At 42.3% G+C, this 12677-nt stretch overlaps 2 protein-coding genes across 9 annotated transcripts in view; one reads left to right on the forward strand and one right to left on the reverse strand.

The window, feature by feature from the left end:
• The window catches only part of MROH8 (maestro heat like repeat family member 8), a 91415-nt gene extending 84998 nt beyond the window's left edge, over nt 1-6417 (reverse strand). For 4 of the 7 annotated variants that reach the window (XM_064276060.1, XM_064276057.1, XM_064276058.1 and 1 more), the window contains exons 1-2: nt 6085-6415; nt 1284-1405 (exon numbers count right to left, since the gene is read on the reverse strand). In XM_064276060.1, the coding sequence (XP_064132130.1) occupies nt 1284-1405; nt 6085-6371 (409 nt within the window). In that variant the 5' untranslated portion in view covers nt 6372-6415. Of the gene's footprint in view, nt 1-1283; nt 1406-6084 lie in introns of all 7 variants that reach the window. The other 3 variants (XM_064276055.1, XM_064276054.1, XM_010591667.3) reach the window with 2 other exon arrangements.
• The window catches only part of RPN2 (ribophorin II), a 73549-nt gene continuing 66996 nt past the window's right edge, over nt 6125-12677 (forward strand). Inside the window, exons 1-2 of one of the 2 annotated variants that reach the window (XM_010591666.3) lie at nt 6125-6231; nt 8742-8935. In XM_010591666.3, coding sequence (XP_010589968.2) covers nt 6219-6231; nt 8742-8935 — 207 coding nt within the window. In that variant the 5' untranslated portion in view covers nt 6125-6218. Of the gene's footprint in view, nt 6232-7274; nt 8245-8741; nt 8936-12677 lie in introns of those variants that run through there. The other variant, XM_064276061.1, reaches the window with a different exon arrangement.

Below are 12677 nucleotides of genomic sequence, written 5' to 3' on the forward strand. Positions count from 1 at the left end.
TCCCCAGTACAAATCCGTTATTCCTAACAGGCTAGTACTCTTACTATTCCTCCCTTAACACATTTATCATCTGAAGGTTTCAACCTCTCGGCTATTGTGCTCTTTTGTTCTCCTGAATGACAACCCTTTCCACAAATTCCCCCAACCCCCTAACACATTATTTTCACCCACCAAGTGCAATAACTGAAGCCATATTCCTCTTTGTACAGGATGTACCTTCTGCCTGCACGTTTCTCCTTCCTCTCCCCACCTTCCACTACTTCCCTTTGCCTAACTCAACTCCTACTCATTCTTCAGGTCTCAGCTCTAGCATGCCTTTCCTGAATCCCCTCTTTGCTCATTTTGACTAAGTATCCTCCTAGCCACTAAGAAACCTCTGCCCGTTACACCTATTATACTGAGTTCCAATTACCTATTTATTTATAAGTAGACTGTGTCTCTTCTGTTCACTGCCATATCTCCAGCAGCTAGATCAGTGCTTAGAGCACTGTAAAAAAAAAAAAAAAAAACTGGTGCCATCGAGTCGTAGGCTTCAATAAATATTTGTTGAATGAATGAATGTAGTTCCTCAAATAAAACAAGGTCTTTCTTGTCTCATGCACATGCTGTTCTATCTGGAATGGTCTTCCCTCTATTTCTCACATAGGTTGCTCTTTCATATCCTCTATGCTTCCTCTAGGTCTAAATGGCATTGCCTCAGACAGGTATTCTCTGACAACCACAGTTTAAAAGTAATTTAAAGTAGGTTCCTGTCTCACTTATTTTTTGTCTTTTTTATTACAAATTGTAATTACTGTTTACGTTTTTTGTCTCATTTCTATACTACAGTACAAATTCTATGAGGGCAGGGACCATGTTGTTCTTGTTCACTTTTGTACACCTAGCACCTGGTACTCAAGTGTTTGTAGAACAAAGGAAAGATGATAATTCTGCAGCCCAATCCAGATCCTACCTTCTGTGTGAAGTCTTCCAACTGTGTGAGCCCACACTTACCTTTCCTTTCAGAGAATCTCTCTAGCACTGAGACTGTCCTGCAGAATCTGCAGGACTGTCTGTCTGAGGGCCAACTTTAGTTTCGTGTACGTCTAAAATAATGTATCCTATCTTATTCTGCCAACCATATCCCAATGTCTCAAAGTCAGGGGCCAAAGTCATTGTCAGAGTCTAGTCAGGGCTGGTTACCCAGCAAGCACAAAATTAACACGTTTTGGCTTAACTTGGAAAGAGATTCCCTTCTCCCCACCCCTCCGCCCCTTTTTTTTTATACCCTTTCCCCCTTTCACCTGTAAGTTCAAGACTACTTGGGCCTTTTTTAATATCTTCTAAGTTGCTCAGCTGCAAATCCACACTTCCAGAGTCATTGTCAGAAGCACAAGGGATCACCACTTCTTCCCGACTACAGACCCTAGGAATGAAAAGGGGACGAGAAAAATGACAGTTGATTTCTGTCCAGGATCCCTAAGAGTCTTCCCTACCTTTCCGCCCCAGGCTCACTTCTCAGGCCTAAGCCTGCTTTGCCAACTCTTTTTCTTAACTGAAGCAGGTTGCGGAGTAAGCCTGATTTTCCTTCCCCCCAATTATAAAATAATGCTATCAGAGAAATACTCGTACATATGTACACGAGGAAATATATGTAAGGACGTTTTACTGCAGCAGTGGTGCAACAGAGAAAAAACTTGGAAATATCAATAGGGGAACAGTTAAACAAATTCTGGTATTGATCTGAATTATGCAATACTCTGAAGCCATCAATGGGAAAGAGGCGGATCTATAAGTATTGATGTGGAAAGAATGACACAACATACTATTTGGTTAAAGCAAGTTGTAAAATAATACATTTGGTGTGATACCAGCTATACATGCACAGAAAAAGTCTGAAAGCAGACATGTCGAAATTCTGATAGTGGTTATCTCTAGAGAGAAGAGTGACTTGGGTAGGGAAGGGCCAGTGAAACAGGCCAGTGGACTTCTGCTTTGTGGAGAATGATTTTCTTTCAGTGAGAATATATTTAGATATTGTTTACGTAATTTAAAAAAAATAACAATTTATTTTTTGTTTTTGAGACTATACATAGCAGTATACCAATTAAACAATTTTTATATGTACAATTTGGTGACATTTATTACATTCTTCAAGTTGTGTAGCCATTCTCACCCTCTTTTCCTAACTGTTCCTTCCCCATTAATATAAATTCATTGCCCCCTGAGTTTCCTAAATAATCTCTTGATTTGTCAATTTGATCCCATATAGATAGTTCTTAAAAGAGCACAATGCTCAATGCAGGCATTCTTTACTAGTTACGCTAAACTATTTGGTTTTAAGAAAACTTCAGGGGATATTTTTTGTTTAGAGTTTAAGGTTTAAAGATTATCTCAGGGCAATAGCTTTGGGGGTTTACCCAGACTCCCTGGCTCCAGAAAATGGGGATCCCACAAGAATTTAAAATTCTGTTCTTCATTTTCTTTCTTTTGATCAAAATGTTTACTAACTGAAGCCAGGCACCATTCAGTTCTTCTGAATGGCAAAGGAGGCTGCTATTCATGGAGGCAATCAGCCACACATTCTATTTCTTCCTCCTATTTCTGACTTTCCTTCTTCCTCTGTTGCTCCAGGTAAACAAAGGCCAAATGTTGAGTGTTGGATGGCTGCTTGCAAGCTTTTAAAACCCCAGGAACAGGCAACGAACTAGGAAGTAGACCAGAAGCACTAAACATGTTATTAGGCAATTAAGTGGGAAGTTTCATGAAACCATGACCCTAAATCTTCACACCAAGAAACCAAATCCCATGAGGTGTTTGATTGTACATAAATAGCCTCAGCACCTCTCTCTCTCTTTTTTTTTTTGTAGTCATTGTAAATATATCTGTCACAACATTTGACAATTCAGCTTTTTACAGGTGTTACAATTGGCTGTGCAACCCTACCCTTTAGTCGATGTGATTTTTCATCACTGTAAATCGAAACCTAGAGCTCCATAAGCAGTAATGTAATTTTTTTTCCTGTCTTCAATTGAGGTGAAATTAAAGTAACCCACAATCCATCATTTTAAAGTGTATGTTTCAGTGGCATCTAGAGCATTCACAATGCTGTGCAACTACCACCTCTCAGTAGTTTCAAATTTTTTTCATCACCCCAGAATACCTCATACCCATTAAGTAATCACTCCCCATTCCCTGTTCCTCTCTCCTCTGGCAACCACTAACCTGCTTTCCATCTATGGACCTGTCTATTCTGGGTATTTCATATAAAAGGAATCATACAGTATGTGGCCTTTTGTGGCTGGCTTCTTTCACTGGGCATGGTTTCAGGGTTCATCCATGTTGTAGCATGTATCAATACTTCAGTCCTTTTTATGGCTAAATAATTCCATCTTATGGATATGCCACAATTTGTTTATCTATTCATCTGCTGAAAGGCATTTGAGTTGTTTCCACCTTTTGGCTATAATGAATGAAGAATATATATTCATGTACAATTTCTGTGTGGACATACGTTTCATTTCTCTTTGATATATACTCAAGAGTGGAATTGCTGGATTATATGGTAATTCTATGTTTTAATTTTTCGAGGAATTACCAAGCTGTTTTCCACAGTGGCTGCACCATTTTATGTTCCCATCAACAGTGTATGAGAATTCCTGTTTCTCCACATCCTCACTAACAATTATTATTTTCTGGTTTTTTGACTACTGCCATCCTAACAGGTATGATGGAAACGCTAGTGGTGTAGTGGTTAAGAGCAACGGCTGCTAACCGAAAGATTGGCACTTGAAATCCATCAGATGCTCATTGGAAACTCTATGGGGCAGTTCTATTCGGTCCTATAGGGTCACTATGAGTCCGGAATTGACTCAAGAGCAATGGATTTGGCTTTTTTGGGTTCTGAATGGGTGTGAAGTGGTATCTTATAGTTTTAATTTGCATTTCCTTAACTACTAATTATGTTAAACATGTATCTTTTCATGTGTTTGGTGGCCATTTGTATCTTCTTTAGAGAAAGCTCTAAGTCCTTTGCTCATTTGTTAATCTGGTTGTTTTTCTGTTGTTTACTTGTAAGAATTCTTTATATATTCTGAATACTAAACCCTTATCAGATATATGATTTGCAGGTATTTTCTCCAGTTCTGTAAGTTGTCTTTTTTACTTTCTTCATAATGTATTATAATGTACAAAAGTTTGAAATTTTTATGAAGTCCAATTTATGTATTTTGTCTTTGTTCATGTTTTTGGTGTCAAATCTAAGAATCCATTATCAAATGTGAAGACACAAAGATTGACCTCTATGTTTTCCTCTAATACCTTTATGGTTTTAACTTTATTGTTTTTGTTTAATTTCCATGTATTTGTGAATTTTCCAGTTTTCCTTTGGTACTTCATTCATTGTGATTAGAAAAGATACATTGATTAAAAAAGAACAAACAAACCAAATCCATCAACACTGAATCATTCCTATTCATTGGGACCCTAAGGGTTGATTTCAATCCTTTTAAAATTATTGAGAATTGTTTTATGGCCTTATGTATGGTCTGCCCTGGAGAATGTTCCATGTGCAACTGAGCAGCATGGAGCAGTTCCTCTCTCAAAGTCCTGAGAAGGAATCAACATGGCAGAGGCCCTGAATTCTGACCTCTAGCCTTCAGAATTGTGAGAAAATAGTTTTTCCAAGCTACCCACTTTGTGTCATTTTGTTATAGCAAGTCCTAGGAAACTAAGACAAGTTGTATTTAACAACTGACTTGCAAAACTCCTGAAAATTTTTAGCAATTTACCTTTGCGAGCCAGTAGAGCCAACTCTAGCATACAGGTTGTTTGTCTTATTATTGAATTGGAAGAGTTCTTTATATATTCTAGATCAGGGCTGTTCAATAGAACTTTCTGTGATAATGGAAATGTTCTGTAATTGTGGGCTGTGATATCCACTAGCCACATGTGGCTATTGAGCACTTGAAATATGGCTAGTACAACTGAGGACCCGCATTTTTAATTTAATTTTAATTCAAATTTAAATATCCAATATGGCTAGTGGCTGCCTTATTGAATAAGGCAGTTCTAGACATAAAAAGAACTAACCCTCCTCTATTTGGAATAATAATAATAATATCAAGGGTTACGTCCTTGTGCATACTTTATATTCTGTATGTTCATAATTTTTAAAAGAAAACCCTGGTGGCGTAGTGGTAAGAGCTACGGCTGCTAACCAAAAGGCCATCAGTTCAAATCCACCAGGAGCTCCTTGGAAACTCTATGGGGCAGTTCTGCTCCGTCCTATAGGGTCTCTAGGAGATAGAATCTACTCGACGGCAATGGGTTTTGGGGGAATATTTAAAAACACAGATTCTGAAATCAACTACCTGGATTCAAATCCTTTAGTATCCTTCTCTTTATAACAGGAATAACAACTATGTGTGGAATCGACTCAATGGCAAACGGGTATGCTTCACAGAAAGGCGATAAGGAGTTAATGAAATTATGTACGTAGAGAACTTATAACCGGCTATATTCTAAACCCTCAATAATTGGAGTTAGTTATTATTACTGACTTCTTAGATGAGTTATTTCCATTTTTGAGCCAGTTACTTCGCCTGTAAAATCGGGCCAATACGCTTCTCAGTTACTGTGAGGAGTAACTGAGTCCACACAAATGCTTTGCAAATCAGATAAAATGTCACCCACAGGCCAGTTATTAACAACCGAAATTATAATCTTTGGAGTAAACTGCCATAATTTTCTACGGGGAAAAAAAATCCCTTCGAATGTTGCTCCCTTCTCCCCACCGGACCCTTCCCATTCCTTTAAAGTTGGCCGGGCTGCAGGGAGACAAAGAGTGACGGCGCGATCGGCCAACCACTGAGCTCGACCAATCAGCCGCCGACCCGTTTCGGGTCCTCCCAGAGGCGTCCTCCAACCGCGTCCCGACAGCGCCCGGAACAGGACGGTTGCGAGGTGGCCGGTTCCACGCAGGCCCGGGCGCGGGGGGGAGGAGTGGACCTCCACGCGAGGACCGCAAGGCCCTTTGCGCTCGAGACCAGGAGTTCGGGCCGCAGCTGCTGGAAGCGGCCGGCCCAGCAGGACCGCGGAACTGACCTGAGCCTGGAGCCCATCCCGGCACGCGGAGCCTCCCGCGAGTCCCTGGCGTCCCCTGCGGCGCGCTCTTGGAGCCACCTTCCCGAGCGGAAGTCAGGCTGAGGCTCAGGCACTGGTGGGACCTGCTCGGAGGAATGGCGCCGCCGGGTGAGGCGTTGCGCATGGCTTGATGACGGGGTTCCGCGGCCGGCACGCCTTGGGGAGCGGGCCGTCACCCGCGGAAGGCTAGTGCCCGCCGCTCGGGAGGCGGCTAGGCGGGATCCCCTTCCCCTGCGGGGCAGGGGCATGGGCTCGGGCACTTCGGGGTCGCAGGTCTGACAGGACTGGCGACCGGCGGGAGTGTCCGCAACGCGGGGAAAGGGGCGGGGGGGGGCATGCAGCGTGAGCCTACGGGTCCCTGCGAGGCCCAGCCCGGAGCGGGGGTCGCGATCGGGCTGAAGCCGCAGTTCATCCCGGGCAGGCCTTCGCTCATTCATTTGACTGGCTTTTGGGAGCGCAGGCTCCCGAGCCTAGCGGCCTGGGACCTGGTCCCACCGCCGCCCCTTACTCAGACATCTACTTAGGTCCGCAGTTTCCTCAGTTGTGAAAGGAGCAAGAAAAATCACTCACTTTATCTGGGAGCTTAGAGGACAGCTTCTAAAGTTAGCCTCTGGTTTCAGACTTGTAGTCTGTCCCGTATTGCTTGTGTATGTGACCGGCGCAAGTTACTTAACCCGTCTGTTCCTCATCTGTAAAATGGGTTAGTCACATTATCTGCCTCAGAGTTGTTGTGAGTATTGGATGAGATAATTCCTGTGCAGAGCTTAGAACAGTTCATAGCACTAAGTAAGCACTTTATTAAATTATTTCACTGCTAGTTACTGAGTGGGCACTGTGCTGGATGGACTCTAATATAGTCTCACCACAATTTAGGAAATGTGCTATTGGTATTTCCCTTTGACAGATGAAACTGGAATCCCACAGAAGGGAAGTGACTTGTTACTTAATTATTTGAGAAGTCAAGGATAGTATAGTGGTTAAAGACAGACTTTGAATTCAAACTGCCTGCAGTTTGATTTTCAGTTGTGTAGCTTAGGGCAAGTAACTATTTCTGAGCCTCAGGTTTTTTTGTTTTTTTTTTTTTTTGTTTGTAAAATGCAGAAAATAGCTACCTCATTTGTATGTTGCGAGGATTTAATAACTCTGCATACAGAGTGTTTAGCATAGTACAGGGCATAGCTGACACGTTAAGTGCTCAGATTTAGGCCCCTCCTCTCCCAAATATATATATATTGTTATCATTAAGATGAGGTGGGACGATTAGGATAGGACACAGGTACTGTGCTAGGGGAGTTTACGGTATAGCTGAGAGTGTTTGCCGTAGTCAGTTATTCACTACCAAAACCAAACCAAACCAAACCCAGTGCCGTCAAGTTGATTCAGTAGAACTGCCCTATAGAGTTTACAAGGAGTGCCTGGCAGATTTGAACTGCCAACCCTTTGGTTAGGAGTTGCAACACTTAACCACTACTCCACTGGGGTTTCAAGTTATTCAATAGATCTTAACATATTGAGTACATGTATATACACAAGGCACTGTGGATTCAGCATTAGTAACTTGACCTAGGGACTGATTACCCAGGTAAGCAATTGTAAATCAAGAAATTGCAAATCAAGTTCTTCATTATCTACGTGAAGTTCACAAAACTGAGTTTTCTAAGTATGGAAGCCAGCCCTATGACAATGTCTGCACTTAGAAAAATCAATTTTGCAAACGTCACGTAAATAGTGAAGTACTTGATTTGCAATTTCTGCACTGGTAAGTCTGTTGGGTAATCCGTCACTGCCCTAGCAGCATTAGATAACTAAGACACAATCTGGTAAGCACCAGTAAGCCCGTGCTTACTTTGCTTATTGGGTGCTGACTTGACCTCTCTCCTTTTCTTACTTCTTTGTATCTGTGTAGCAGATCCGATAGGCATTAACTTTGAATTCTAGCCAGACTCAAACCTGTGGTCACCACCTCCACTGCTGTCGTGCTGGTTTGGACCACCATCATCTTTCTACTTGAATTATGACAATAGTCTCCTAACTGGTATCCCATTTTCTGTCCTTGCTCCTGTGTAGTCTTTTCTCAACACAGCACTGTCTCAGTATTCACCACAATGATCTTGTTAAAATGTAAGTCGAATCACTCCTCAGCTCAAAACCCTCCAATGCCTCCCATCTTGCTCCGTTGATTTTAAAGTAGGGAAAACATAAAAAAGCACTGGGTAGGAAAGAACATGGCTCCTTAGAGGAACAGAAAAGGCCAGAGAGCAACAGAAGGTGGGAAGAATGAGGGAGGAGACTGAGTGAGAGGCAGCCAAGGCCAGGATCAGGGTTCAGTCTGTCCTAGGAGCCATAGGAGTCATGACTGTACATTGAACAGGTGAATGGTGTGATGAGTCTTGTGCTTCAGATACATGGAGGCTGCTGGGAGGAGGACTGTCTTTCAGATGGTTGAAGACAGTGCTCACCCTTCCCCGAGGTTTCTCTTCAGATTAAACCTCCCCTGTTGCTTCACCGTTCCTTACATGACTTGGTTCCCATATGCCCTGGTGTGCACAATCATTGGGACTGTATATGTAGAAGTTTGGAATACTGTGGAATGTATTTAATAGTCGTTTTCCCCCAAGGTTCAAGCACTGTCTTCCTGTTGGCCCTGACAATCATAGCCAGCACCCAGGCCTTGACACCCACTCACTACCTCACCAAGCATGATGTGGAGAGACTGAAAGCCTCGTTGGACCGCCCTTTTACAGATTTGGAATCTGTGTTCTATTCCATCGTGGGACTTAGCAGCCTTGGTGCCCAGGTGCCAGATGTAAAGGTAAGGCCCCTTCTGTCTTGGTGGCCAAGGTGGTTCAGAAAGACCTTTATCCCCTGGCCGTATTCCTAAAAGGTACTTCAAAACTTTTGCCTCATTTGAGGATAGCCAAGGTTAATCAATCCAGTATAACAAGTATTTCAATGTGACAGATTCTTTTTTGTTCTTATAAGAACTTAGTGTGTGTGTATAAATCCTGGTGGCATAGTGGCTAAGAGCTATGGCTGCTAACCAAAAGGTCAGCAGTTCGAATCCACCAGGTGCCCCTTGGGAACTCTATGGGGCAGTTTTACTTTGTCCTCTAGGATCACTATGAGTCAGAATTGACTCGATGGCAATGGATTTTTTTTAGCGTGTGTAGGACTACATCAGGTATTTCAGTGGAATATAAAGGAAAGCAAGTCATGGATCCTCTAGAAACGTGTGATGTAGCTCTATGAGTGAGACTGTACACTGCCACATGTTTCTTGTTAAGTGTTGCATGTGTGTGACCAATAAGTAACAAAGGAATTCAGGTGGGGGGCACTCAACATTTGTAAAGCAGTGACAGTCACTGTACCAGGCAATCTTGGTATACTTTTTGGACCTAAAATGAGGAAGGTGCCTCATGACTAAAAGCTTTTCTGGATTTTGGAATAGCCTTAAGTGAATTTACATTTTATTAGTTACAGTAGCATGGACAGCTAGGGTAAAAAATTGTCCTCAGCCAGGTTTCTCATGTATGTCTTGTGTTTTGGTTTTCTATTGCTGCATAACAAATTACCATAATTTAGCAGTTTAAAGCAACACCAGTGTATTAACTCCTAGTTCTGTAATTTGAAAGTCTGAGCAGGCTTAGTAGGTCTCTCTGCTTAGGGTTGAAGTGAAGGTGTGGGCCAGACTGGGCTCTTATCTGGAGGCTCTAGGAAAGAATCTGCTTTGAAGCTCATTCAGGTTGTTGATAGATCCAGTTCCTTGCGGTTGTAAGTCTGAAGTCCCTATTTCCTTGCCAGCTGTTAGTGACGGGCTGTTTTTTGCTCCTCAAGGCCAAAAAAATGTAATGCCCTCCATCTTTAAACCAGCAATGGCACATGCTTCTGACACTTTAAATCTCTCTGACTTCCTGTTTTGCTGCCAGCTGGAGAAAACTGATTTTAAAAGGCTCACCTGATTAGGTCAGATCCATCAAATAATCTCCCTATTTTAAGATCCTCTGACTTGGGACTTTAAAAAATCCCTTCGCAGCAGTTTCTAGATTAACGTTTGATTGAATACCCAGTCGATCGAAATCTTATGGGGTCATCTATAGAATTCAGCCTACCATATCTTGCCTTAATATGCAAATAACCCCAAATCTTAATGACTTATAACAAAAGCTTATTTTTTGCTCATTCTGTATGGCCACCATGGGTTAGTTGGTGGCCCTGCACTAAGTTTTTTTTTTTTTTTAATTTTTATTGAGCTTTAAGTGAACATTTACAAAGCAAGTCAGTCTGTCACATATACACCTTACTCCATACTCGCACTTGCTTTCCCCCAATGAATCAGCCCTTCCAGGCTCTCCTTTCGTGACAATTTTGTCAGCTTCCAACCCTCTCTACCCTCCCATCCCCCGTCCAGACAGGAGATGCCAACACAGTCTCAAGTGTCCACCTGATACAAATAGCTCACTCTTCATCAGCATCTCTCTCCTACCCACTGTGCAGTCCCTCCCATGTCTGATGAGTTGTCTTCAGGAATGGTTCCTGTCCTGGGCCAACAGAAGGTTTGGGGACCATGACCGCCAGGATTCCTCTAGTCTCAGTCAGACCATTAAGTATGGTCTTTTTATGAGAATTTGGGGTCTGCATCCCACTGTTCTCCTGCTCCCTCAGGGGTTCTCTGTTGTGCTCCCTGTCAGGGCAGTCATCAGTTGTGGCCGGGCACCAACTAGTTCTTCTGGTCTCAGGATGATGTAAGTCTCTGGTTCATGTGGCCCTTTCTGTCTCTTGGGCTCATAGTTATCGTGTGACCTTGGTGTTCTTCATTCTCCTTTGCTCCAGGTGGGTTGAGACCAATTGACCTGCACTAAGTTTATTCAGTCCAGGATTTAGTCTGATGAAATACTCTCTGTCTCCTATGGTAGAGGGGAAATGAGAGTTCTCAAAACTGCTTAGAAGAGGCACATATCACTTCTTTTTATCATTCTCACTGTGTTGCCTAAAGCAAGTCATCTGGCCAGGAAAGTATGATTCTCCCACAGAGGGACAGCACATTTTCTTGAATGGTAACTTGTCCAACTAGCCTCCTGAGTCCCTTTGCCTCACCCTTTCCCAAAGTTTCTCTTTAGATTAAACCTCCACCATTCCCTTACTCTTCCTCGTGTGACTTGGTTCCCAGACCCGCCCCAGTGCCGCTCCAGTGATCCTCCCTGGCTCTAGACTCCTGTCTCCTGCCGTTTGCTTCCTTCAAGACTAACAGTTCCTTTTCCGAGAAGAGTGGTGAGCATCCTGACCCACTGGATTGACACTTTAGCCACTTTAGTGTGAGCTTCTCATTCATTCAGCAGCAGTTTACTGAGCACGTGTGTTGGGCCCTGGGAATACAGTGGCAAACCAGTCATAATCACTGCCCTCAGCTTATGGTCCAGTGGAAGTTAAAATACTAGCAACTCTTGTTTTAATCTTTCATTATTATTATTTCATTATTAAAGTTTTTAAACTAGTAATGAGCACCCATCTAACCATTGGCCGTCTTGAAAAATTATCAGCATTTTACCATTTTTATTACATGTACTCCCTCTCTTTTTTGTTTTTTGCTGGAGTATGTCAAAAGCAAATACCAGACATATCAATTTACTTGTATCTCTAATATGAACTTTTTAACATAATGACAATCCTTTTGTTACATCTAGCAAGGTTAATAATTCTTTAATGTCTCTCATGCCCAGTCTGGAAACCCTGGTGGCATAGTAGTTAAGTGCTACGGCTGCTAACCAAAGGGTCTGCAGTTCGAATCCGCCAGGCGCTCCTTGGAAACTCTATGGGGCAGTTCTACTCTGTCCTATAGAGTCGCTACGAGTTGGAACCGACTCAACAGCACTGGGTTTGGTTTTTGGTTTATGCCCAGTCTGTCTGCACTAATCTCCAGTTATCTCAAAAATGGTTTTTACAGTTAATTAATTTGAATCAGGATTTAAACACATTTCCACACATTTCATTTTGTTGATGTCTCTTATGCTTCTTTTTATCTATAACAGTTCACATTCCCTTCCCCCCACTCCCTGCCATTTTTTATGCTAAATGAGCCAGGTCACTTATGGAGAATTTTCCACATTCTGCCTTTGGTTGATTGTGATGTTTTTGTACATATTCCCCTACCCTTTATATTCCTGTAAACTAATAGTTAGCTCTCGATAAACCAAAAAAAAAAAAAAAAAAAACCCCGTTGTTGTCGAGTCGATTTCAACTCATAGTGACTCTGTAGGACAGAGAACTGCCCCATAGAGTTTCCAAGGAGGGCCTGGTGGATTTGAGCTGCTGACCCTTCGTTTAGCAGCCGTAGCACTTAATCACTATGCCACCAGGGTTTCCTTAGCTCAAATATTGTTAACTTTTTTTTTTATTGTTATACAGTCTGACAATCTTTACCTTTTAATTGGGGAGTTTAATCCAATTATACTTAATGTGATTATACTGTTGGATTTAAGTCTACAGAGTCTCTGAGTGCACAAACTGTTAAGCACTTAACTACTAGCCAAAAGGTTGACGTTTTGAACTCGCCCAGA

This window comes from Loxodonta africana, chromosome 24 (genome assembly GCF_030014295.1).
Source record: "Loxodonta africana isolate mLoxAfr1 chromosome 24, mLoxAfr1.hap2, whole genome shotgun sequence".
Taxonomy (NCBI): domain Eukaryota; kingdom Metazoa; phylum Chordata; class Mammalia; order Proboscidea; family Elephantidae; genus Loxodonta; species Loxodonta africana.